This window comes from Petaurus breviceps, unplaced genomic scaffold (assembly GCF_028583685.1).
Source record: "Petaurus breviceps papuanus isolate PSGF00001 unplaced genomic scaffold, PetGlider_PUasm1.0 181, whole genome shotgun sequence".
NCBI lineage: Eukaryota > Metazoa > Chordata > Mammalia > Diprotodontia > Petauridae > Petaurus > Petaurus breviceps.
Genome location: NW_027185784.1, coordinates 23,400,665 through 23,428,045, shown reverse-complemented (window position 1 = coordinate 23,428,045; position 27,381 = coordinate 23,400,665). Strand labels below are relative to the sequence as shown.

The 27,381-nt window shown below is 41.1% G+C and overlaps 1 protein-coding gene across 3 annotated transcripts in view; it reads left to right on the top strand.

The window, feature by feature from the left end:
• KLRG2 (killer cell lectin like receptor G2) overlaps positions 1 to 27,069 on the top strand; it is a 34,928-nt gene extending 7,859 nt beyond the window's left edge. The window contains exons 2-5 of one of the 3 annotated variants that reach the window (XR_011168185.1): positions 10,536 to 10,633; positions 10,845 to 10,990; positions 23,994 to 24,097; positions 24,638 to 24,671. Coding sequence is in view for 2 of the 3 variants with exons in the window: in XM_069087335.1 (XP_068943436.1) it covers positions 10,536 to 10,637; positions 10,845 to 10,990; positions 23,994 to 24,097; positions 24,638 to 24,761 (476 nt within the window). In the remaining variant the exon portion in view is untranslated. Of the gene's footprint in view, positions 1 to 10,535; positions 10,638 to 10,844; positions 10,991 to 23,993; positions 24,098 to 24,637 lie in introns of all 3 variants that reach the window. The other 2 variants (XM_069087335.1, XM_069087336.1) reach the window with 2 other exon arrangements.
• Positions 27,070 to 27,381: the final 312 nt, after the last annotated feature.

The following is a 27,381-nucleotide window of genomic DNA, read 5'->3' as shown; positions in this document are numbered from 1 at the left end:
GGCCAACTTCCTTCACACTTTTTTTTTCATTGATTCCCTTGATATTCTTGACATTTTGTTCTTCCAGATGAATTCTGTTATTGGGAAGGCTTCTATCTTATCCCCATTACAGATAATGCTTGCTAGTAGTTTTAGATAGAGACTACTTATTATTTTTAAGGAAAGCTCCATTTATTCCTATGCTTTCCAGTGTTTTAAATAGATATGAGTATTGTATTTCATCAAAAACTTTTTCTGCATCTATTGAGATAATCATATGATTTTTGTTGTTTTTGTTATTGATGTGGTCAATTATGCTGATAGTTTTCCTAATATTGAACCAGTCTTGCATTCCTGGTATAAATTCTGCCTGGTCATAGTTCATAATTTTTGTGATATATTGCTATAATCTCCTTACTAGTACTTTATTTAAAATTTTTCATCAATATTCATTAGGGAAATTGGTCTATAGTTTACTTTCTCTCTTTTGATTCTTTCTGGCTTAAGTATCAGCACCATATTTGTGTCATAAAAGGAATTTGGTAGAACTCCTTCTTTGTCTATTTTTCCACATAGTTTATACAGTATTGGAATTAATTGTTCTTTAAATGTTTGGTAGAATTCTCTTGTGAATTGATCTGGTCCTGGGAATTTTTTCTTAGGAAGCTCATTTATGGCTTATTCAATTTCTTTTTCTGAGATAGGGTTATTTAAATATTCTATTTCCTCTTTTGTATGTCTGGGCAGTTTATATTTTCATAAATATTCATCCATTTCACATAGATTGTCAGATTTATTGGCATTTAGTTGGGCAAAATAGCTCCTAATAATCACTTCCATTTCCTCTTCATTGACTGTGAATTCACCCCTTTCATTTTTGATACTGATAATTTGATTTTCTTCTTTTTTTTTCTTCAAATGAAATTAACCAATGGTTTATCTATTTTATTGTGGGTTTTTTTTTTCATAAAACCAACATTCTAGTTTTATTATTAGTTCAATGGTTTTCTTGCTTTCAGTTTTATTAATTTCCTTTCATTTTCAGAATTTCCAATTTGGTTTTAATTGGAGATTTTTAATTTGTTCTTTTTAAAAATTTTTTAAGCTGCATGCCCAATTAGCTGATTATCTCTTTCTCTATTTTATTTATGTAAGCATTTTAGATATAAAAATTTTCCCCTAAATACTGCTTTGGTTGCATCCCACAATTTTTGGTATGTTGTCTCATTGTTGTTCTTTTTAATGAAATTATTGATTGTTTCTATGATTTATTCTTTTACCCACTCCTTCTTGAGGATTACATTATTTATTTAGTTTCCAATTAATTTTTAATCTATTTCCACGCTCCTTGTTGTAATCTTATTGCATTCTGATCCAGAAAAAAAAAAGATGCATTTGGTTGTAAGGTTTTTATGTCCTAATACATGGTCAAATTTTGTGTAAGTGCCATGTACCACTGAGAAAAAGGTATATTTCCATTCAGTTTTCTCCTGAGGTCTATCATATCTAACTTTTCTAAAATTCTATTCCTCTCCTTAATTTCTTTCTTCTTTATTTTTTTGTTAGATTTGTCTAGCTCTGAGAGGGAAAAGTTGAGGTCCCCCACTAGCCTAGCTTTACTGTCCATTTTCTCCTGTAAGTCATTTAAATTTTCTTTTAAGAATTTGGATGGGGGGCGGCCAGGTAGCACAGCGAGTAAGAGCACCGGCTCCAGTGTCAGAACGACCTGGAGATCGAATCCCGGGCTCAGACACTTAGCACCCACCCAGACACACCTGGCCGTGTAACCTTGAGCAAGTTACTTAACCCTAATTGCTTAGGAGAGGACAAGAAGTTGGATGGGGGTGGCCAGATGGCTCAGCGAGTAAGAGCACCAGCTCCAGTGTCGGGATGACCTGGGGATTGAATCCGGGCTCAGATACTTAGCACCACACCCAGAAATAACTGGCCATGTAACCTTGAGAAAGTTACTTAACCCTGATTGCTTAAAAAAAAAAAAGAATTTGGATGGGGGTGGCCAGATGGCTCAGCGAGTAAGAGCACCAGCTCCAGTGTCGGGATGACCTGGAGATTGAATCCGGGCTCAGATACTTAGCACCACACCCAGAAATAACTGGCCGTGTAATCTTGAGGAAGTTACTTAACCCCAATTGCTTTTAAAAAAAAAGAATTTGGATGCTAGGGTCAGCCAGGTGGTGCAGTGAGTAAGAGCTTGTTGTCAGGAGACTCGGGATTGGTTCCAGCCTCAGGTACTTAACACCCACACAAAATAACTGGCCATGTAACCTTGAGCAAGTTACTTAACCCCAATTGCTTAAAAAAAAAAGAATTTGGATTCTATACCATGGGTGCATATATATTTAGTATTGCTAGTACTTCATTATCCATGGTACCTTTTTTGCTTTTGCTTTGTATGAGATCATGATTGCTACCACTGCTGAGATCTGGTACTGCTAGGCCAACTTCCTTCACATTTTTTTTCATTGATTTCCTTGATATTCTTGACCTTTTGTTCTTCCAGATGAATTTTGTTATTGAGAATTTTCTCTACCATAAGGGCAATATTAGTGAGCAAGTTAGACCTTTGCTACTCCAGAGTCTGACAAATATTCCATTTTATTTCTACAACCATCACACTAACCAGGAGGCGCTTTGGAGCATAAGGGAGTTGTTATTATATATTTCTGGTGTCCCTTGAAATGAAATTACAAAGGTCTAGAAGAGATGTTTTTTCCTTTGATTTCATACTTTGGTTTTAAAAAAGCAATTACATTCAAAAATATTCAGTTACCTTGAATAGATGATACATTCCAGGCTAATAATTATGTAAAACTAAAAATAGATATGAATTAGCATTTCAGAGATCTTCCAAGGTCTCTGCTTATCATTAAGCATAAGAGCTGCTTATCATTATTATTTCTTTTGCCTAAGGATTCTACAAACTGTATGGTTTGTTTGGGGTACAGAACAGGGAGAGCTATGGTAATGACTTGAAAATAATCCTGCTGGGAAAAAAAGAAAGAAAATCTAAAAGTCAGAGCAGTTAGGTGGCACAGTGAATAGAGCACCGTTCCTGGTGTCAGGAGGATCCGAGTTCAAATCCAGTCTCAGACACTTAACACTTACTAGCTGTATAATCTTGGGCAAGTCACTTAACCCCAGTTGCCTTGCTTTCCCCCCTCAAAAAAAAATAATCCTGCCAGGAGTTATCATATAGCTAGAGGATGATTTTAGTTTGACAAGCCAGGAGTTGCAAAAACATTTCTCCAATCAATAAATATATATCTGTTAATCCTCTACTATATGCCAGGCATTGTGATCAGTTTTAGGCTAATAAAAAGAGGCAAAAGACAGTTCCTGCCCTTAAAGGGCTCAAAATCAAATACTGGAGACAAGAAGCAAAGGAATGTATGCAAAGTATATACATACAGGTTAACTAGGGAATAATTAACTGAGAGAAGGCACAGGAAGAAGGCACTCTCTTAAGGAGTGGAGAAAGGTTTCCTGTAAAAGATGAGATTATAGTTGGGATTTAAAGGAAGCCAGGGAAACCAGTAGGTTTAGATGAGGAGGGAGAGCATTCCAGGCATGGAAGAAAGCCAGAGAAAATACCAGGAGCCAAGAGACTTGTTTATAAATTTTAGCCTTTGATCTAGAACAGATTTTACAATCTAGTTCAACTCCCCTATTTTATAGAGGAGGAAAACTGAAGCTGAGAGAGGGGAAATGATTTCAGGAGAACAGTTTTCAAAGTGTTCAAAGGATAGGGAGGAACCAATCCATGGACTAAAATTTGACTGGTGGAAGTCTGCCTAAAAGGGATGGTAAATTTTCAAGAGTAAAATTCTGAAGACACAAAGAAATAACTCCAATGAAGTGGAAAAAGGAAAGCTTTTTTTTTCAAATTACTATTTATTTTTAACATTCATTTTTTTAAATTTTGGAGTTCCAAAGTCTCTCCTTCCCTTCCACCCCTTCCTTCCCCATCCATTAAGAAGGCAAGAAATATGATTGCAATTATACATGTGAAATCATGCAAAAACAGATTTCCATATTAGTCATGTTGCAAAAAACAAGAAAAATATATGCTTTAATCTGCATTCAGACTCCATCAAATTTTTTTTTCTGGAGATGGCCAGCATTTTTCATCATAAGTCCTCTGGAATAATCTTGGATCATTGCACTGATCAGAATAACTAAGTCTTTCACATGTGATCATCCTACAATATTGCTGTGACTGTGTAGATTATTCTCCTATTTCTCCTCAGTAAAGGGCAGTTTTCTAAATAAACTCCTGAGTATGGAAAGGGAACTTACCAACTAACTTAAATTTGTTTAAAAGATGTGTGCAGATTAACCATTAAAAAAATTTTTTTTAATTAAAAAAAAAAGGGAAGAGAAACCTGAAAAACCAAAGCCAGTGAGCTTGACTTTGATTCCTAGCAAAATTCTAGCCCTTACTATTAGAGATAAGCAGCCTGTGCTAGTGAGTAGAGGGCCAGCCTTGGATTCAGAGAGAAGCCCTGAGGTCAAGCCTTGCCTTGGACATACCCTCGCTGTATGGTCATGACTAGATCTTTTACTGTCTTAGTGGCCTAGCAACTCTAAGACTGCACATTAGAGATGAAGTGTTGATCTGCATGGATAGAGGGATGAAATCCAAGGTCTAAAACAAACCAAAAAAAGCCCTTTCTAAAGGGATAATTAATGAACATAAAAGGAAGCCGTGATTGTGAAACATGGATCCACCAAGGTCAAGTCTGACCGGGACTGGCCAAGAATGCCATAGAGTTTACCTAGATTTTGGCAAAGTATTTGATAAAATTTCTCATGCTATTTTTATGGAGAAAATGTAGAAATAAAGGCTAGAAACTGGCACGTTTTTAGATATAGACAAGGTGGGAATTTGTCTTGCTGAACTATGCATATTTTCCATGAGAGCTTTATTTTTCATTTTTTATTATTCAACCAGGTGGGCAGAGGGAGGGGGAAATAATAACTAACTGGGAATTTTTTGAAAGTTTTGTTTTGATTTTAAATAGGACATTGAGTGGATTTAGAAGGTTTTGAATGAGGCAAGTCACAGAATAGTCATAGATGGTTAGATATGAGCTTGAAAGAGATGGAGATCTCTGGTGAGGGCCAGAGGAGCCCAGGTGGTCCCATAGGGTTTGGTTTAATACTTTTATCAATGACTTAGAAAAAGGTTGTCATTCTTAACAAACATGCAGATGATGCCAAGCTGGGAACCAGCTTGAAAAATCAGCCTCCCAAGTACAAAATGGGGAGAGGCCTGGCTAGGCCACAATTCAGATGAAAAAAGTCTGGGGGCTTCAGTAGATTGGATGTTGGACGTGAGCTAGTGGTATTGTCTAGTGGTATTGTCTGGCAGGAATGAAGGTTAGTGTGACTGTGGGCTATGATAAGAGACAGGGCATCCAGGACTAGGGAGAGGTGATGGTCCCTGTGGGCTTTATGTCCAGTTGTAGGTGCTACATTTTAGGGAGGACTGATAAGCTGGGGAGTGTCCAGAGGACAGCAATCAGGATTATGAAGGATCAGATTCATGCTGCAGGAGTATCTCCCTTGGAAGGGTCTGGTGATGTCTAGCCTAGAGAAACAGACTTAAGGAGGAAGATGGTAGCTATCTTTAAGGATCTGAAGGATCACTAGGTAGAAAAGAAATTATATTTGTTTTGATTGATCTCAGAAAGTAGATTAGAAGCAGTGGGTCAAAAATGAAAAGTAAATTTGCAAACAAGATAAAAGTAGAGTAAGTTGCCTCAAGAGCTAGTGAGGTTTCCTTGACTGAAGGACTTCAAGGAAAGGTTGGTTGGTTAACCTCTTGGTGGTATGTTATAGGAGGGATTTTTCAGGTATGGCCAGACCTGCCCAAGTCCCTTTTGAAGCAACAAGGCACCCAAGGGAGAGACGAGGGAAAACAGGTACCAAGCAAGTCAATCACCTCCCCTCAGACTTTGAGGTAGACAGCCCAAGACCCCAGGCACCAGCCCCAGGAAATGGCTTCCAGGCCAGTTTCCACAGCATTCATGCCAGGGGGGCAATCCCTGTGGAGAAAGGACCAGTGCTCTCCACCAGCTGTCTGTCCCACCACTGCCCAAAGAGCAGATGAGCCTGCCTCGTCAAGACACAAAGGCCCTTTAACAAAGAGATGGGGAACCAGGGAAATCAAGGCACCGCGCAGCTGCTTAAAATCAGGAAAAGAAAATTCTACCCTTCAGCATCCTTTGTGCTGTCAGTAATGGATGTGGTTTTATCAGCAAAAATGACATTGAAATAGATGCATTTTCATCAGTAGTAGATAGTGGTGCAGAGGACAGAGATCTGGGCCTGGAGTCAAAAAAAAAACCGGGGTTCGAATGTGACCTCAGACACTTACTAGCTGTGTGACCCTGAGCCTCTGCTTCAGTTTCCTCATCTGTAAAATGCGGATAATCACAGCATTTACCTCCAAAGGTTATTTAAAGAGCAAATGAGATAATATTTGTGAAGATCTTAGCACAGTGTCTGGTACATAGAAGATGCCATATTCCCTTTCCTCTCCCCACTCCCCGCCCCCAACTTTGCTGCTACAAGGACTACAGTCCCTTTCCATCTGACCCAGAACTGAAACCTTCTATATATGTTTTCTCCCCCATTAAAACTGGAGCTCCTTAAGAACTGAGACTATCTTGCTTTCCTATTTACATTCTCAGTGCTTAGTACACAGTACCATCTTTGCACATAACTAATGATTAATAAATGCTTTTTTATTCATTCATTTATTTCTACTTTTTTATTCATTAATTCATTTATTTCTACTTTTATTCATACATTTATTTCTACTTTGTGATTTGAGCGTCAGTGACCTGCCCAAGGTCACATAGGTAAGCAGATAGAGGGAGAAACCAAATCTAAGCCTTTTGTCCCCAGATTCAATGTTCTCTTTCTAATGTACTGCAATTTTTTTCTGTATCCCAGTAAAGAAAAGAATGTATATAAGACAGAAAATCTACCCAAGAGCAAAATTTAGCAGAGGATGAGTGAACACATTTATTTATTCCTGAAGGGGATTCATCACTATTGTTTGGGGGAGATGGGATGGGGACTCCTAAGTAGGCCCCAAGGAAAGCAAAACAAAATTTTAAAAAACTGATCCAACCTAAAACAACTCCAAAAGATTTGTGATGAAAAATGCCATACACATCCAGAGGAAAAAATATGGAATCTGAATGCAGACTGAAGCAGACAATTTGCTCTCTTTTTTTGGTTTTGTTTTTTCTTTCTCCTGGTTCCTCCCATTCATTCTAGTTCTTCTATACAACATGACTAATCTGAAAAATATGTTTAATCAGAATGGATATGTGGAGCCTATATCGGATTGTACACTGTCTTGGGGAGCGCTAAGGGGAGGGAGGGAGAGAAATTTTAAAACTTATGGAAGTGAATGTTGAAAACTAAGAATTAATTAATTGATTGATTTAAAAAACTGATCCACCTGAGCTAAAGGAAAATTGAAGGCTCAGCAATTTCTAAAAATGCTGCAAATGTTCAAATTCTAATTTCATGGCATGCTGGAATGAGGCCAGGGGGCATCTCTAAAGAATAAAAAATGATTTTGTGTATCAAAGGGACTTTCAGACTTAGACAATCATTTGATATCTAAGGTCCAAAAGCAAAATTTCAAGGCTAAGCTCTTCCTTCCTAGACATACAAAACCTTCAGAATTTCACAGGAAAACACATTAATGAAACTAAAATACAAAACAGAAGCAGCTGCGTCTCAGAACCTCGATGTTGGGGGCCTTCCTTATTTTCTCTTGATGTCTAGAGTCCATGGGCATCCTGTTGGTTATTCCGTGTTCTTTGAGGGCACTCTTTATTCTGGCTTTTCTTTGGAGTTCCTTTTTTTGTTATATGATGCAGTATGTGCAGACCCATCCCCCTTCCTTTACCCCCTCCCCCCTCAATTCCTCTCTCCCTTCTTCCTCTCCCTGTCCCCCACTATCACTCTAAGTGGCTACCCAACTGCAACCACTTAATACTGACATCAGGAGCACACTCACAACAAAACCCACTGCATCTCTCCATTTCTCTCAGGTGTCTCTCCATTTTTCTATTTTTCCTGCCTGTTCCTTTTATCCCTTCCCCTGTTCTCTCTCCCTCCCTTCTTCTTTTTCCTCCCCAACTCCTCAGTCTCCCTCTCAGATGGCTTTGTCTGCTGCCTGTTCTCTCCCCATTTCTCCCCCCTTCGTCCTTCCCCCTTCTCCCAGCTCCTCATCTCCTGCCATCTCCAGGCCAGTTCCTTTTTCCTCTTCCTTCTGTGATTTCATCGGTATAGTGAACTCTGTGGGGAAACGACCAATACAGATCAGCAATCCTTTGTAAGTCATAGCATTAGACAGCTGCCTGGAACATTTAGAGATTGTGGTTGTTCAGCCATTTTTCAGTCCTGTCTGACTCTTTGTGACCCCGTTTGGAGTTTTCTTGTCAGAGGTACTGGAGTAGTTTGCCATTTCCTTCTCCAGCTCATTTTACAGATGAGGAAACTGAGGCAAACAGAGTTAAAGTGACTTGTCCAGTCACACAGCTAGTAAGTGTCTGAGGCTGCATTTGAACTCACAAAGATGAAGGGGATTAGTGACTTGCATTTGCTAGTAGAGGTCAGAAGCAACTCCAACCCAACCCATTGTAATCCATTGTTAACTTTTCAGTGTGAGCATTTACCACTCAGCATTTGGCAAATGCTACCAATCTGGGACAGATTTATGATTTCGTTGATTGCCCAGATTTAAGAAAGTGTTAATAATGCAGATTACATGTAAGAGTGTATGCACATTTATTTTTTTTCTGCCAGAGAGCCTGGTTGGTAAACATTTACCAGCACACCCCCGTATTCCTCTATAAATATTGCTTGAGGTCAAGAGGAGTACAGCTGAAGGCTCAGAGAATGATGTCATCCTCACCAGGCAGATAACAATGATCATAGTAACTGGAATTTATAGGGTCCTTTAAAATTTGCACTGTACTTTACCATCTGCCTCCACCAGAAGCAGCTGGAGTCTGGAAGACCTGAGTTCAAATCCCAAATCGGACACTTACTAACTGTATGACCCTGGGAAAGTCAATTAACCCAGTTTGCCTCAGTTTCCTCACCTGTCAAATGAGCTGGAGAAGTAAATGGCAAACCACTCCAGTATCTCTGCCAAGAAAATGGGGTCACAAAGAGTCAGACACATCTGGACAACAACAAAGCTCAGATCTGAGTGTTGCAGCTGACTACTGCTCTCTATTATCTCTAGGATTTAACATTCAAAGCCCTTTATGATACGACCCTTTCTTACCTTTCCAGTCCTGTGATATTTTGGCCTCCTTGCTCTTCCTTAACACAAGACATTCACCTCCCAACTGCATTTTTATTGGCTACTAAATGCCCATGCCTAGAACATTCTCTCTTCTCCATCTCTGCTTCCTGGGTTTTCCTACCTTTTTTCTGGTCCCAGCTACAATTCTATCTTCCACAAGCCTTTCTGATCCCTCTTAATGCTAATGCCTTCCCTTTACTGATTATCTCCAATTTGTCTTATCCATATCTTGTATACAGTAGTTTGAATGTTGTATCCTTCCCTCCCCTTCTTCCCCTTTCCTGTTAGGGTGTGAGCTCCTCAAGGGCGAGGGCTGGGGTTTTTTTTTTGCCTTTGTATCCTCATTGCTTAGCACAGTACAGTGCCTAAAACATAGAAGACACTTTTTAAAATCCTTTTCTCACAAGCCAAAAAGGAAATAGATTATGGGATATTTGAGCTGGAAAAGTGTGTAGATATCATCTAGTTCAATTTCCTCTTTTTAAACTAAGACTGAGATGGAAAAGTGACTTACCCAAAAGTATGTGGGGTGTGTGTGTGTGTGTGTGTGTGTATCTGGTAAGTTCTTTCCAGTATTCCCCATAGTCATTGCACACAGTAGGTACTCAATAAAAACTGATTATTCATTATATTTCCCAAGTAGTTAGTTTTATGTTCCTTATTCCTAATTTTAAAAGTAGATGAGTGGTATATTTTCTGTTGCTTTAAAAAAAGATTCTAAATTAAATTTGGGGCAGCTATGTGGCATAGTACATAGAATGTCTGACCTGGAATCATGAAGATTCATCTTTCTGAGTTCAAATCCAATCTCCGACACTTCCTAGCTGTGTGACCCTGGGCAAGGCACTTAACTCTGTTTGCCTCAGTTTCTGAATCTGTCAAATGAGCTGGAGAAGGAACTGGCAAACCACTCCAGTATCTTTGCCAAGAAAACCCCAAATGGGGTCACAAAGAGTCAGACATGAATGAAATGACTGAACAACAACAAAATTAAATTTTTTTAAAAACTCCCATAGCTCTCAGTTGATTGCTGTCCTTTCCCCCACTCCTCCATGGGGTCACTGGCCTCTGCCCCTTCTGTAATCAATATGGGATAACCCGGATCAGGTGCTGTTCTGCTCCCATCTTCCCCAAAATGATTTGGCTTTCTCCTTGTTTTTGCCTATTCTGTCTGTGTCTCTCCACCTTCTAGGCCTGCCAGCATACATGAAATCCCTACGCTGGTCTCTGGCCGTCCTGGCAGTGTTGTTGGCTGTGGCTGTGGTCACCATCGTGGCCCTGGCCTCTCGAGTAGGTAATGCAACTCCTGAAAGTTTCCTCCTCCGTCCCTTCAGCACCTTCTGCTTCCCTTCTCCCCCTTCCTCCCTTTCAGTATCCCCTTCCCGATTTCTCCTCCCTCCATCCTCCATCCCCCCACCATCGCTCCCAACTGGAATTCCCCTCTTATTCTTCAAGGTTTACCCCAGTGGCCAAGCTGGTTATTTTGTCCCTGTGTCCACAGGAGCAAAGTGCCGACCTTGTCCAGAAGGCTGGGTATGGTCAGAAGAACACTGTTACTATCTCTCCTTGGAAGTTCAGAGCTGGGAAGACAGCAAGGCTTTCTGCTCAGCCCACCAGGCATCTCTCCCAGTATTGAGCCACACACAGGTGAGAGGGAGGGAGCCTGGGACAAGGCAGCAATAAAATCAGGCTTGATCAGGAGGCAGTCCCCGCCCCCCACCCCACCCCCCAGCCATGCATCCCTCTATTGACCAGGTTTATGGGGAGAGGTGGGTCCCCACTCTCATTGAGATTCTAATCAAGGTGAGGAGACAGATCAGTTCTAGCAAATGCTGCAAAAAGAATGGTGACTTTCACCCATATGCCAGACCTAGCCCTTGCCTTAATCACTCCTGATTGTCAGGCAAGTACTAAAAACTAACATGTATGATGAGAATAGTAAGAATCATTAACATTTATTTAATAACTGTCCTAATTGCTTTACAATTATTGTCTCATTTGATCCTTGCAACAGCCATAGGAGGTAGAGGCTACTACCCCATTTTACAGATGAGGAAACTGAGGGTGACTGGCCCAGGGTCACACAGCTAGTAAGTGTCTGAGGCCACACTTGAACTCAGGTCTTCCTGACTCCAAGCCCATATCTCTTCCCACTTTACCACCACTCAGGGCTGGTGGTAAAGCATCTCCTTTAATGTCATTTCTGCTGATAAAACCATATCAGTTTCTGCTGTTGAACTGTTTGACAACATAAAGGGCCCACGCTTGGAACTTTCTTCTCCTGATCTTTGGTAGCTGTGTGGCACTTTGATTTGCCTGGCACAAGCTGCTGAAGTTGAACTCAGATCCTCCTGACTCCAGCCCCTATCCTCTGTCTACTGTACCACTCTGTGGTTGTGAAAATGCCAGCTGATATGATGGAAGGATGGATTGCAAGATAGGGATGGGACTTATGGGTACAGATGGGATACTCCACCTTTACCTCTCTGATGCAGTAAGGTGAGGCTTTTCCCTCAATGAAAATGCTTCAGAAAAGAGGGTTTCAAAATCTGTGTTCCCAAACAATCAGTAGGAATTAATCCTTTTTTTTTTTTAATCAAGAAGATTGTGCTAAGTATTCCTGTCCTCTACTGCCAAATACAGTGATATTTGAAAATCAATTCTACTTTCACCTCTCTGGATTTGGGTAAAAACCACAGTTGTGTTTTTCAGCAATAGACAACCCGAATAAAGCAAACTGCTTCCTCAGTTGTTGCGAGTTAGGGGAGAAGGATGCTACCATCTGATGAAGCAATCTTTCTGTACAATCCTAAAGTCCCTTGAGATGAAATTCTAGGCCAGTTGTTTCTGGTCCTTGGAGAATTTGAATTCACACTTGTGTTAAGCCTGATTTAGGAGAATAGAGTCTTAGTTTTGGAAGGGACCTACTCTGACTTCTTGTGTCCTGCAGGGATCACCTCTCCACCATCCCTCCCAGGTGTTCCATCAAGCTCTGCTTCAAGATTTCCAATGACAGGGAAATCACATCTGATCAGGCAGCCCCATCCCACTTTTAGACAGCTTTGTTAGAAAGCTTTCCTATCGAGCTTCTGAAATCTGCCTCCTGCTAACTTCCTCCCACTAGTCCTACCTAATTTTGATTTTTGACATTTACTTCCTCTTGTACTAGGACTTTTAACCTTTTTTTGTGCAAATTCTGGACCCTGTGGGAAGCCTGGCAAAGCCTGTGGAGCCTTTCTAAATATGTTTTAATTGTATAAAATTAAATACACAGGATTTCAGAGAAAACCAATTATATTGAAATACAGTTATCAAAATATATTTTTTAAAATTCACAGACCCCAAGCTAAGAACCCATACATCTTATAACTGATAGCTTACCAAAGGGTAGATAATAACTTTCATGTCTCCCTATTAGTCTTTTGTTCTCTAGGCTAAACATTCCTTCAACCTTTCCTCATAGGACCTTCTTTCCAGACACACCCCACCCCATCCTGTTTGCCCTTCTCTTCCTGTATTTAGTATACCCCTTCAGTCCCCAGAGCTGATCTGAGCATGGGAGTGCCCAAGTAGTACACAGCAGGGCTGTTTCCTCTGAGAACAGACAGCCATAGTTCTATCACTCTCTATTGTTTTACATACTCCTTTGAAGACCCCGTCTCATCTCATCACATGACAATTCAGTTAGGTAATTAGCTGTTTGTATAAGCCCAGTTGTCCCTCTGAGGGAGCTCAGGCTCAGATATGTTCAATGACTTTGCCAAGATCACAAACCAGGATTTGTGACCAAGCTCCCTGACTCCAGATCCAGTGCTCTTTCCAGTAAGGTAAGTTAAGAGATCAGGCGATATTTATTCTGGCAGCCACATCACACTATTGACTCATTGAGCTCCCAGTCAACTACAATCTCTAAATCTCTTTTTACATAAACTGCTGCTAAAACAGGGCTTCCCTAATCATGAACTTGTGTAGTAGATTTTTTTTTAACCAAATCATATCAGAACTATCTCTATTAAGCCTCATCTTTCTAGTTTTAGTCTATCATCTCAGCCTACAGAGATTTTTGAATCTGGGATCTCTCATATGATCATTTTTCCTTTTTTTTTTTTTTTTTTTGCTTTTTGAAGGGGGGAAAGCAGGGCAGCTAGGGTTAAGTGACTTGCCTGAGGTCACCTGGTTAGTAAGTGTTAAGTGTCTGTAGCTGGATTTGAACTCAGATCCTCCTGACTCCAGGGCTGATACTCTATTCACTGTGCCACCTAGCCACCCCTCATTTTTTTTTTCAACCATTTTCAGTCATGTCCAACTCTTCATGACCCCACTAGGGGTTTTCTTGGCAAAGATGCTGGAGTAGTTTGCCATTTCCTTCTCCAGCTCATTTGACAAAAGAGGAAACTGGGGCATACAGGGTTAAGTGACTTGCCCAGGGTCACACAGCTAGTAAGTATCCAAGATCACATTTGAACTCAAGACCATGAGTCTCCCTGACTCCAGACCCAACACTCTATCCACAGTGCTGGAGCCAGCTCTTAACAACTAGCAGATTCTTAAATTTTTAGTGTTAGCATTTATACCTTAGAAACTGACAAATGCTACAAATCAGGGCTTGATTTACTGTTTTACTGATTTCTAGACTTGACAAAGTGGAGGAAAAATGTTAACGAAGACCAAAGTTTAAAGTGTATTCTGCCCCTTTTTTTTTTTCAAAGTGCTTGTTATTAAATATTTACTAGCATACCACTGTAGACAAAACATCGTTACATTTCTTGCCCTCAAAGAGCTTTTAATCTAGTGGCAGATGAAGATGCTACAAATTAGTATGACAAATTCCTACCCCTCCCATCTTTGCATCATCTTTTAAGCCTTTGTCTTTGGCTTTTTGGACTACAGTGTTCCAAGGTCTCTTCTGATTTTACAAGAAGCTGCCAGGGCTTCTTTGCTCCTCACTGCAGTTCCTTTGTCCCTGAGCTGCTTCTTTCAGTGTGCTTGCAGGACTTTCCCTTTGATGTGGAAGTTCTGGATTAGGGCTGGGACATTCCTGGGACTATATTCCTTTTGGGGTTCCTTTCAGGAGAGGATCAGTAGATTCTTTATTTGCTTTTCTATATGCTTCTAATAGATCTGGGTAGTTTTCATATATCATTTCTTGAAATACACTATCCAGGTTTTTCTTTTTTTTTAATCATGTTTTTAAAGGAGTTCAATGATTCCTAAAAATTATACCTCTTTGAATTATCTTAGTCAGTTTTTAAAAAAAAAATCAGATCTTATATTTTCTTCTATTTTTTTTCAATATTTTGACTTTGTTCTAATGTTTCTTGCTGTTACATGAAGTCACTTATTTCTGTTTTTTGGGATTCTATTTCTTAGCTAAGGCTTGCCTCTTTCAAGCTACTTTTTCTTCCTACAGTGTTTTCTTCCAGAGAGTTTATTTTTCTTAATTTCTTCTAGACTCTTATGTAGTCTTTGTAGAAGCCCATTTTTTTTTCTTTGAATTTCTGCAATTTCTTTGAATTGCAAAAGTTTGCTCCTTTTTTTTGGCAGGGGTTGGGGGCAATAGGAGTCTACAGATTTACAATAATTTTTATATCTCCTAGTGTTTTCTATGATTTATCCAGCTCTCCAGATTTACTTCCTGAATTAAGATTTTGTGCCAGGGCCAGGCTCAGTGCCCTGCTGTATTTTGGGGTAGGGGGTAGTGGCCCTTCATAGTCTTGTCCTGGGTCTTCTGACCTCCATCTCTTGGGATTTACACCCCCCCCTTCCCGATCTTGTCGGTTCAGAGTACTGAATCTTCAGGGCCCTCTATGGCATCCCAGGACAGAGTGCTAGGGACATCAGAGCCTCTGGGCCTGGAATCCTGGCCTGAGGGCTGCAGTTAGTCTCTGTCTGCTATTGCTCTTCAGGAGCAAGGTCCCCAACCTAGGGGCTTTCTGACCATTTACAACAGAGCCCTCTACTCTTGCTGACACACAGTCTTACAGGCTCACTCACTGCTGGAGGAGCCCCTTTGCTGAATTCCTACCTGCTTGTGGGCTTCTGGATGGCTTTGGAATTGAAAGATGTCGCTAGCTTTTCCTGGGATTCTTGATCAGGGTTTTGTTGGAGCAGGTATGTGGGAGCTGGGCGGTCAGCCTGCCATTTAGGCACCATCTTGTCTGCTAGTTGCTTTGTATTTATCTGAAAATTGATAAAGAATTTATCACATATCTTCATCCAAGTGGTTTATAAAAACATGGAACTGGACATGTCTAAGAGCAGTGAGATTATATCTATGTATGCTTACTAATCTAGAACCAATGAGACATTCTAGGCTGATAACTCTTCCTAATCACCAACAGCTATGAAGGAAGGTTCAGAAACCTTCCTAAATGAGTGGAAAAGCTTTGATTCTTTTGTTTGAAATAACTGTGAGACTATATGGTGAAAGAAGTTTGGGGTGCAATCTAGGAAGAGATATGCAGTGCTTCAGATAGCCCAGAATAGTATCCAAGGGTTGCCGTTATTCCTAAAATGATTCTTTGCTGAGTTTTTACAACTGTGGCTCTTACCATCTATTAACCCAATTAACAATAGATTAGATTTTGTAAAAGATACACTTTCATAGAATCAGAGCTAGTAGGTCCCTTCGAAGTCCCCTACTCTGGTCACTTCATTTTACAGATGGAGAAACTGAGGCCCAGAGAGGTCAAATGACTTATTAGTGGCAAAGTAGGGCCTAGAAGCCAAGTCCTTTGACCTTTTTCCACTTGATTAAAGCACAGATCTGGTTCTCTTGGACCTTCTTTGAGCCATCTCCCTACATGACTTAGCTGTAAAATAGCACTTTAAGGTTTCCAGAGTACATTATGTATAAACTCTCATTCGATGCTCACAACCCGGTGAGGTCAGTATTATAAGTATTACATTTCATTTTATAAACAAGAAAATTGAGTGTCAGAAAGGTTTAAGTGGTTTGCCCAGGAAGAGCTAGATGGATCTGTGGATAGAGTGAGGAACAAGGACCTGGAGTCAGGAAGACCCGAGTTCAAATTTGGCTTCAGGCGCTTAGTATTTGTGTGACCCCGAGCAAGTCACTTAACCCTGTTTGTCTCAGTTTCCTCCTCTGTCAAATGAGCTGGAGAAGGAAATGGCAAACCACTCCAAGATCTTTGCCAAGAAAACCCCAAATGGGTTCATGAAGAGTTGGATGCTACTAAAAATGAGTAAACACCAAAATGAGCTAGTATCAGTCAGAATTTGAACTCAGGTCTTCATCACTTCAAGTTCAGTACTCTACCATTCATGAGACATTTTTCTTGGTAACTCTGTCTTGCCACAAACCATCCTCTTCACCTTGATTCTTTCTCTCATCTTTGTATCAATTTGGGTCATTTCTTCTCCAAATTCAAGCTCAAAATTTGTACCTCCATAAGAAACTTTTCCCTGGTTAACCCCATGCAACCATGTCCAATGCTAATCTGTCTTCCTTCAGTATTTATTTGGTTTCCATGGCACTTTTTCTTTTCATTTATACTTATATATTTATTTTTAGTGTCCTAGAATGACACTAAATTGAGAGGCCTTTTCTTCCTCTCAAGGTTTAGTAACTCCCCAACTACTCAGGGGGAAATAAATCAATTTTGAGAACCACAAAAAGATAAAAAGTCTTGATTTAGTTTAGGTTGGGATTTTTTTGGGGAAGAGAAATACAAAATGTTCCACTTTTTAAATTAAGAACTGGCGACATAAAATTCCATCCAGTATCTCAAATACTTAAAAGAAACTACACAAACTTCAGTTCCACTAGATTGCCAGGTAAAGGAAAAAACAGACAAAGAAAGGAGATAAAAGAAAGGTCAAAAGACAGAGACGAATCCTAAGTTAGACTATGCCCTCCCAGAAAGAGACAGAGCCAAGGAAATTGAGAGAGAAAGATAGGGAAGAGGAAGTGCTTTTTTAAAATTCTATTTTTATGGATAGCTTTTGCTTTTACATTACCTTCCTTCTCAAATCAGCATGCCATCCCTCCTGGTTACTGCCTCTAGTGAATTCTCCTTTTTTTTTTTTTTTTGCCAATTCCTCTCCAAACGATTTCTGGGCTCTGCCCCATCCCCATCCCCACTTTCCAATTTGCTTCCTGCAGCTCCTAATTCCCTTCTTGTCCTTGGGGAAAAGTTATGTTGTATGAGAGCAATTGCCAAGAGAGTTTTTAACAGCAACTCCTGGGACCCAGAGACTCCTGGGTAAGGTGATTATCAGCTTTAAGATTATCAGCTGCAGGAGGGTAGGAACAATGTTGTTTTGGTCTTTGCAGCCCCCTCCAAGTCAGAACCTTGCATGTAGTTGGCACTCACTAAATATTTGGTGAATAAAACCTGTCTTACTTGTGCATGTAAGACTGAGGGAGATTAGACTTAAAAAAGAACGGGTGATAGTATTGCCCTTTACTGAGGTCAGGAGCTGAAGGGAGAAGTCCACAGGCCAGCCTAGAAGGGCAGATGCTTCTCTGTCAATCTTTTTTTTTTTTTTTTGCTTTTTGGAGGGGGGTGGGGAAGACAGGGCAATTGGGGTTAAGTGACTTGCCCAAGGTCACATGGCAAGTTTTTGTGTGTGTGTGTAAAGTGTCTGAGGCTGGATTTGAACTCAGGTCCTCCTGACTCCAGGGCCAGTGTTCTATTCACTGTGCCACCTAGCTGCCCCTTCTCTGTCAATCTTTGAGGGACCCTTGGAAGGTGGACCTAGGGATGTTTTCTTCTAAGACTTTAAAGGATTACTTGAAGGGTGGGAACCTTCAACCTTGAGGCCACAGGTGGCCCTCTAGGTCCTCAAGTGTAGCCCTTTGATCGAATCCAAACATCAGACACCCCCTTTTGGGGGTGGCAGAGTAAGTGGCTGATCTGGATGAAGAACTGGGCTTCTTGGGGGCTTTCTGGATCGCCATGTTGTTGCTTTCCTTTGTTCTTGAAGAGGAAGAGTGACATCATGAGGGTGATGATACGTTGACTTGAGCATGAGTTGGATTTAAGTGAAGCAGAGCTGTATAAAACTGTCAGCCTTACTCTCTCCAGAGTCATCGAATGCCAGTGGCAGGACAAAAGTCAGGACAACTGGCGATGCCCAAAGATGTAATGGGTGGCCTTGGCCTTTCTAAATTAAAGTCTTTCCCTATTCACAGTTTGACTGAGGTAACACCCATTCAGTGACTTAGAGCTAGGTAAGAATTGAGACAGAAGAAGGCCCAATCTACCATCACAAAAATATCAATCTGGGGAGGGGGAAGACCCTTAGAGTTTCTGGAAAACAGAAAACAATTGCTATTTACACTTTATTTTAAGTCATCAAAACCTAATACATGATTTGTAGAGGCTTGGACTGGGGCCTATTATTGGCCATTCAATTAAAGCCAGAGTGATTTAAGTTTAAAGGTATAGTCAAGTTAACTCCATTTGAAACACAATGGGCTTTTTTAAAAGCCTGTTTTTTCAGAGCTATATTTCAAAAAAATCATAAATGAAACTGCAGGACAAAAAGTAAATTGTCCCAGCTTTTTGAAAATAAATAAACAAATAAACAGATGAATAGAGAAATAAAGTTTTTTTTTTAAATCTAACCCCCAAACTCCAAAATATCTCACAAAATATAAGTGAGCAAAAATTATATATTCTTACAGACAGGGCACCCACATGTTCACTTAGGTGTCTTGACGCTGGACTTGGATGAACTCTGGAGGAGTGAGTGAGGTTGATGACTTTTCTAAGATCTGCCTCCCCTTCCCGATGTCATTGGTCCTCTTGGAGAAAGAAGAATGAACAATACCAGGTCTCTACAGAGAGATAAGGACTTCCAGAATGGGTGTTGTGAGTTAGGCCTCTGTCACACATATTTCTTACACATATGCCTCACTATCATGGTCTAAGTCTAAGTTACTCTTCCCATGGATGTTGGGTGGGTTGCCAAAGGGAAGAAGGGAGAGAAAACAAGGGAGCTAACTCCTGGGAGAGATGTTAGAACTGGAAGAACCAGTTGGGTCTTTGGCATTGATGAGGAGATAGTTTTCTCTTTCTTTTGGTAATCAGTTTTTTACCCATTCATTGTCTCCCAAGAACACACAGATATCCCCAGGTTCTCAATGTTCTTTCTCCCTTGACCACACCCAGTGCTCCCATCCAGAGTTTCCCTTCCCCCTAGAACAATGCAATACAGAGGGAATACTAAAGACAGGCCAAAGGAAGCTTTTTTGGCTCCTTTTTAGGCTTTTGGTTCTGCTGTTTGACCTCTTTTAAGGACGACTTGAAAGTTCCAGTGTGTGTGTATATATATTTATATTTAAGAAGAGTAAACTGTACTAATAGAGAACCAAAGTTTCATGTTCAGTCCTCTTTTTTTCCTATACTCTACTTAGTATGTATGTGGAAACACCTATTTTGTTTGTCATTTAAGTACAGAATAAAAATAATAATTTTTTTAAAAGCCCAAATAGTTAGGTTCTTAGCCTTGTGTTGTTGCCAGTCAACTGGATACTGTCTATAGACTGTACTTGTGTTAACATTTCTGCTAACAGAAGTGCTAAGTTCTGCTCTTAATTAAATGATTTTACCTAATGGCTACTGTCCTTCTGAATGATTATTGCAGGTCATAGCAGTTCTGTTGACCCTGGCAAAGTGACAGTTTCTAGTTTAGTTCCAAGGTTAACTATTGGGCAGCTAGGTGGCACATTGAATTGAGCACCAGGCCAGAAGTCAGGAAGACATCTTTCCAAGTTCAAATCCAGCCTCAGGTACTTACTAGCTGTGTGACCCTGAACAAGTCACTTAACCCTGTTTATCTCAGTTTCCTCATCTATAAAATGAACTAGAAGAGGAAATGGCAAACCACTCCAGTGGCTTTGTCAAGAAAGGTCATGAAGTGTCAGACACAACTGAACAACAACTAACTATCTGGAGTTTTGTTGTTGCTTTGCTTTATATTATATTTATTATATTTTTGGCTTTATTATAAAGCCATGGCTTGCAGAAGAAGGAAAAAGACTCAGAGTGACTGCAGACAAACCAAACATGTGAATGCTTTGCTATATTGACTGGACATTTTCACAGCACATAAATCTAGCCATACTGATGGGGGATGGCAATAGGTTATACAGGAACTCTGATCCTTATCAAAGACCAGAATGCCTGTGATTCAGTCAACCTGCAAACTTAAAGAAGACATAGGCATAGTTTTAAGGAGTCTAGGCAATTAATCAGATGTCAATTATGCTAACTAGGTGAGTAAGGGTGGGATTAGGGAGGAGTTAAGGAGTAGTCAGTGCTTAAAGGAACATGCACTTTTAATGTCAACCGAGCAGGCGTATTGCCCATAATTCACTGGGAAATAGCCCAAGGGGGGGTTATCTGGAGGTGTGGTTTTAGGCTTGAAATGTCACTAAGTCAGCCAGCAGTCAAGGGCTGACTGAGAAGTGCCTAGTCTGCCACCCATCAGTGTCATGTTTGACAAGATGGATGTTGGGAACCAAGGCTAACCGAGACTCAGTATGTGGATAATTGGCTGAGGAGTTAACCTATAGATAGTGCATTGAAGGATTCATAGATGCAGCTGGCCACTTTACTAAGGGGAGATAACATTTGCCTAAGCTAAAATGTTTATAGATGGTTTAGTGAAGGATTCATAGGTGTAGCTTGTTATTGTTCCAAGCACAGATAAACAGTTCGTGGGTTGCTGCTGGGCAGAGTGCTGGCTGGGGGAAGGGGCAGAGTTAATGCTCTCAGACTTGGGGTGGGTGGGGAATGTGATTTTACAGACGGGTTTTACAAACTGATGTTACAAACTTGATAGAGTAGCTCTATCAAGGCTTTGTAGTAGTGGCAAAAGGATCAGATGTGGCACCAGGAGTCCTAGCTCTGACACTACAGGCAGTAGGACCCTGGTCAAGTCACATAACCTCATCTCTAAAACAGATAAGAACATGTGTAATCCCTACCTCACAGGTCTGTAGTGAGGGAAAAGCTTTGTGAAGAGCAATATGAACGTGACATTTTAACTTAATGAAAATCTCTCACGCCCCTGCTGCTTAGACTCACCCATGGTTTCTGAGAGGTTGCACAGTATATTGGAAAGAGGGGGGGAGGGAGAAGGCTGTCAAAAGACCTGGGTTCTAGTTCTGACTTTGAGATAGAGAACCTTACACAACTTTGGTCATATTATTTCATCCCTAGGGTTTTGTTTGCTCATCTGTAAAACAACCAAGATGGTCTCCCCTGGGTCTGGCATTCTCTGTCTCCCATTTCCCACATGGAAATTTGAGCCCTGGGGAGGGAAGGTTTTATTTTTTTTTTTTTTGATCGAGGCATGGTCCACCAAATATAGGAAAAGTAGAAAAGGCCTGATATCTGATTTTAAAAAATCAATGCTTGCTTATGGGAGAGGCTGGGGAAAAGTGGCTTGCCATTAGTGTTGTCCCTCAATAATGCAAGATGGAAGGGATGCCACTCTGGTGTAGATGTCAACGCTGAAGGGGGATACATTGGCAGGGAAAGACCATGAATCAGAGCACACTTCCTGGAGGAATTATCTTTGTGGGCTTAGAAAGGCCCAGGAAGGTTCTGTACTTGGTCCTCTCTCCTTTTCTCTTCAGAGTAATTCCTTCAGAGATATCCTCTTCTCCCTTACTACTGTGACTTCCACTGGGATTGCCACGCCAAGGCCTTCCAAGTCCATGCCCCTTGGACCGACCCTCTGACTTTCAGTCCTGTCCTCCCTCCCAAGATCCGGTCTCACGTTTCAGCTTCCTGCTGGACATTTCCAGCTGGCTATCTCTCCAGCATCATCACTCTCACTTTCTTACTAACAGTCTCTTTAGCTTGCCAGCCTCCCAGACTCTCCCTTTTCCTTCTCTGCCCATGTCCAATCAGTTACTAAGTCCTATTGATTCTTTTCTCTCCAAGCTGTCTCTTTCTTTCCATTCCCACTAATGAAAGCTTTGGAGTTAGGGGATTGGAGGTCAAAATCCCAACTCTGATGACAACCATTTGTATCCAAGTCTGTAAAGGAAATGATTGGCCTTGTGCTCTGTAGGGTTTCTCCTAGCCCTGGCTCCATGATCCTACTGTGGCCCATTTTGCTTCACATTTGGACTTCTGCAGTAGTTTCCTGGCTGGTCTCCCTTTCTACAGTCATCTTCCTTCTCCAAGCCATTTTACTCTGGCCACCAGAATAATCTTTCTAAAGCATTGTTTTTATCATTTTTTTACTCCTTTGCTCAAAAACCTTACTGAGCTTTCATTTCCTACTGAATGAAGTCCAAGATTCTAAGGCCAAGACCCCGAAATTAACCCAACTTGCTCTGTTCCCCCAGTATGCTCCCCTGCCTTTCTTTGTTCATGCCATCCTCCTCCTGTGTGATGTGGTGGAAGGAATACTAGACTTGGAATCAGAGAACCTGGGTTCAAGTACTGGTTCTGACATTTACTGGCTGGGTGACTTTAGGCAAGTCATTTATCTCTCTGAGACTGAGCCTTTTCATCTGTAAAATGGGAGGAATATTGCCTGGACTCCAAGCCTCCTGGGGTTGTTGTGAGAAAAGTATTTTGTTTAAAAAAAAAATGATGCTGTATGGGAACTCTTGTTATTACTATCACTCTCCAGATGGCACGTTGAGCTGAGCTTTGAAGGGAGCTAAGAATTCTAAGAGGCCTAAGTGCATTCCTGGCATGGGGGTGGGGATGAGGTAGCGGGGCTGGATAGCCTACAAAAAGACATGGACCCTTTCTATAGAATATCTTGTATGGAGACTAGCAAACAGTTCATTTTGGTTTGAATGGTGAGCATGTATAGAAGAGTGAAATGTAAGAAATATGGAAATGTAGGATTTATCAGATTGCCAAGAGCTTGAATGTCAAACAGAGAAGCCTTGTCTCTGCACACGCCTCCATCTCTCCCTATCCAGACACTTTGTTGTTGTTCAGTCCTTTCAGTTGTGTCTGACTCTTCTTGACCCCATTTGGGGTTTTCTTAGCAAAGATACTGGAGTGGTTTGGCCATTTCATTCTCCTGGTTAGGGTACAGATGAGGAAACTGAGGCAAACAGAGTTAAGTGACTTGCCCAGGGTCACATAGCTAGCAAGTGTCTGAGGCCAGATTTGAAAGCAGGCAGATGAGTCTTCCTGACTCCAGGCCTGGCACTTTATTAACTACTCATCCTTTAATACCTCCCTCCTCCACAACGACTTCCCTGATCACCCTCCCCAGAAGTGCTCTCTCTCCCTCCTGATTCCCTCTCACATCCCCATGACAACTGGCATGTTTTACCTTGCATTATAGTTACTTGCGTATATGTCTCCTCCACCCTAAGTGCCCTCCATCTCTAAAATTCTAGGGTTAAATTAGATCAGTAGCTTCAGAAGGCAGGGCTCATATTTTAATCATCTTTATCTCCCTTTTCCCCCACCCTGCCCCCTCTCACCCCAGCACACAAAAGAGTGCCTTGCACATAGTCATGAAATGTTTGTTGAATGAATCAGTGAGAAAAAAATGTCTGGGGGCTTGGTAGAACCACGAACTTATTAGCTTGTCTGGGACTTTGGAGAATGTAGAGGAATATTTAGATAAGGGATGCTGGATGGGGTGTCTCTTAGGTCACAGAGTGAAACATTTGTATTTTTTTCTCCCTTAGGACTTCCTAAGCAGATACCAGACCCGCAGGTTGTATTGGGTGGGTCTCCATCGAGGTTCGGAAGGCTGGCACTGGATCAATGGGGCTCCATTGGCCCCCCAGCTGTGAGTGACTGTACTGATTCTGGATGTCCTGTGTGGATGAGACAGTGCCTCTCTCCTCTCCCCTGGCTGTGGCCTCATTCATGGGATGAAGGGTTATGGACACAGACTTGGTGTCTGTTCCTCTTCTACATGATGTTCTAGGGGTACCCAGGGTACCCTGGGTGAGCCCTCTGTGCCCTGGCCGCGTTACACAGTTCTACTGTGTTGGGTTGATCCTACCATCACCATTTCTAGATTATCTGGGGGAAGGTTCAGAAGAGCCCTTCACCCCCAGATTTTGCACTTTTTTTCTACACTGTTGGAGTCTGTTGTGATCCCACAGCCCTGAAATGAGTTAATAATACTTAGCAAAAAAACAGACCAGACCTGTGTAAAAAAGAGTACCTGGATACTAGGGGATGAACAATAAGTAAGTGACTGGATTTCACTGGGGGTGGGCTATTGGGGAAGGTTTCCTGGAAGAGTCACTGTATCAAAGGGAAGGAAAGGAAGGGACACATATCTTCATCTCCTTATCTTTCTTTTTTTTCCTTTTCCCAGGCTCCCAGAGGAAGATGAAGACAGCCTTCAGAACCAGAACTGTGGGGGCTTAGAGGAAGGGAAGCTCAAAGCTTTAGAATGTGCCTCCTCTAGACCCTGGATCTGTGTCAGGGGGACCAAGTGATCTGCTCACTCTTCAAGTCCAAATTCACAATAAGTGAGCCAGGAATGCATCATGGTATTACATAGACCAGGGTGGATTGTATACTGAGGAGGTTATGGTTTCTCAGTAAAAATATTTCCATGAAACCTCAGCCTTGGGCCCAGAGACAAACCCTGAAAAACACAAATTTTTCATAGAAAACTCAGGTAGTTGACCTCCATGCTCAGCCAAGAGGACCCTATCTTGTGGAAGAGAGAAAGAAAACTGGTTTTATAGACTGTGGAATCTTAACCCTAATTTTAATCCAGCCTCTGAACTTTGCTCAGTCACTGGCCAGTTAGTATTTCTGAGTCTGGCTCCTGCTCCCCTCATCCCCAACATCATATACATACATATCCACTTTATTTTACCAAGGGATAAGGAGAATTAAGAAGTCAAATTCCTTTAGTGACTGAACTGCCAGTTTCATTACAGTACACTGAACAATAGATAATGCCTAAATTGCTTTGTTACAGTGACCTCTAGTTATAATGGCTGGCTACATTATTAGGCATTATATTTCAAGTCTGCAGGTGTTACAAATGAATTCTAAACCCAGTTGGGGAAAGAGACTACAACCTCAGGTGGGCTATAGAAAAAGATGAAACTGTCAACACATAAAAGTGGGTTTGTTAGAAACCAAGGTAACTGGGAAGGAGACCAGGATAACTGAATAGAGTTTTCCTTGGACGGATCCAAAGGGTAGGGGCTAGAGGCAATTGAGTCGCATCATGGGAAAAATCTTATCATCTTGTAAAACTTTTGCCATTATAGGTCCTTACTTCTTAAAACCATTAAAGATATACTTCAAAAAGACTCCTTTTCCCTCTCTCTGCTTCCTGCTCCTTTCACTAAAATGTGTCCTTTTTTCTCTTCTAATTCTGCATCTGAAAGCCAACATGCGTAGTTGAAGTTGCATTGGCCTTAACATTAGGAGATTTGGATTCAAGCCCTGGCCCTGGAATTTTATTAGCTGTGTGATTTTGGGCAAGTTGATTGACCTCTCTAGGACTCAGTTTCCTACTCTGTAAAAAAAAAAGGGGGGGGTGGGTAGAACTAGATGGTATCTGAGGTCCCTTCCACCTCTGTAAATTCATGAATTAGGTGCTAACCCCCATTACTCTGACTGGGACTTTATTACAGTGTTGTGGGCTAACCAGATTCTGGTGAAGTTGCTTGGGGTTTTCTTTCAAGATCAGGTTCTCTATATAGCAACTTGTATATCATAGCTTTTAAACTTTAAGATGCTATAAAGAGGTGGGGAAGAGAAGACACAACACAAAAGGTAGCTGAATGACATGATGGGGAAATGAGAGATGCTTATGAGAGCTGAAAGAGAATGTCCTCATTTCTGCTGTGGGTACTGCTGTCCTTCCATGGAGACCATAACCTCCGAGTCATCTATGATTCCTTACTCCCGTGGCCAAGTCTTGTTTCTATCTCCTGAATGCCTCCTGACACTATCTGCTTCTTTGCACTCTTGTGGTCATCACCTTTTTTTTTTTTCTTTTTGGAGGGCAAATGGAGTTAAGCAAGTTGTCCAAGGTCACATGGCTAGTAGGTGTTAAATGGCTAAGGCTGGATTTGAACTCCAGTCCTCCTGACTCCAGGGCCGATGCTCTATTCACCATGCCACCTAACCACCCCTGGTCATCACCTTCTTTACATCTAATTGGTCTCCCTGCCTCCAGTTACTCTCTTCTACAATCCACTTTCCACATAGTTGCCAAAGTGATATTCCTAAAGGAAGGGTCTGATCATGTCACTCTCCTCAGAAAGCTCCAGGGGCTCCCTACAGCCTCAAGGACTTCTCTAAACATCTCTGTTTGGCATTCAAAGACCCTTCACAATCGGATAAATCCTATATTACCAGATATTTTTTTACATTTCACTTTTTACACGCTCTCCATTCAAACCAAAATGGACCGTTTGCTATTCTCCGTACTGATATTCTTTCTAAAGGTTCCATGTCTTTGCACAGGTTGTTCCTCATGCCTGGAATGCACTTTCTTCTCACTTAGGTTGCTTAGAATCCTTAGCTCCCTCAAAGCTCAGCTAGTTCCATTTCCTACTTGAGGTCTTTCCTATCCCCTCTCAGCTGTTAAGTGTGCTGGGAATTATTTTGTTTACTGTATATGTATATACATGTTTGCATTTACGTGTATGTGTACATGTTGTTTTTCCCTAATAAACGGTAAGTTCCTTGAGGGCAAGGGACTGTTTCATTTTTGTCTTTGTATTTGCAGTGCTACCACATAGTTGGCACTTAATAAAATGCTTGTTGATTAAATGACTGATTGAAGGCTTTCTTCACTTACTCTTCCACCCCTGTTGCAGCACTTTGAAGATCAGTATTTCCAAATCACAAATTTTCATTTCCCTGTAAAGCTTTTACTATTAAAAGTTCTTATTTTTACCTATAACTTATTTTTTAAAAGCAGACTCCTTGTATCCTACTAATTTGACTCTCATTTCCCTCCTTCAATTTTTGTTTAATCCTTGTTTATCATCCTGAACAACAACTAGATTCTCTCCGCTTTCATCATCCAACCCCCAACTTTTTACCAACTACTAAGACCCACCATGCTGGGGCTAGAGAATT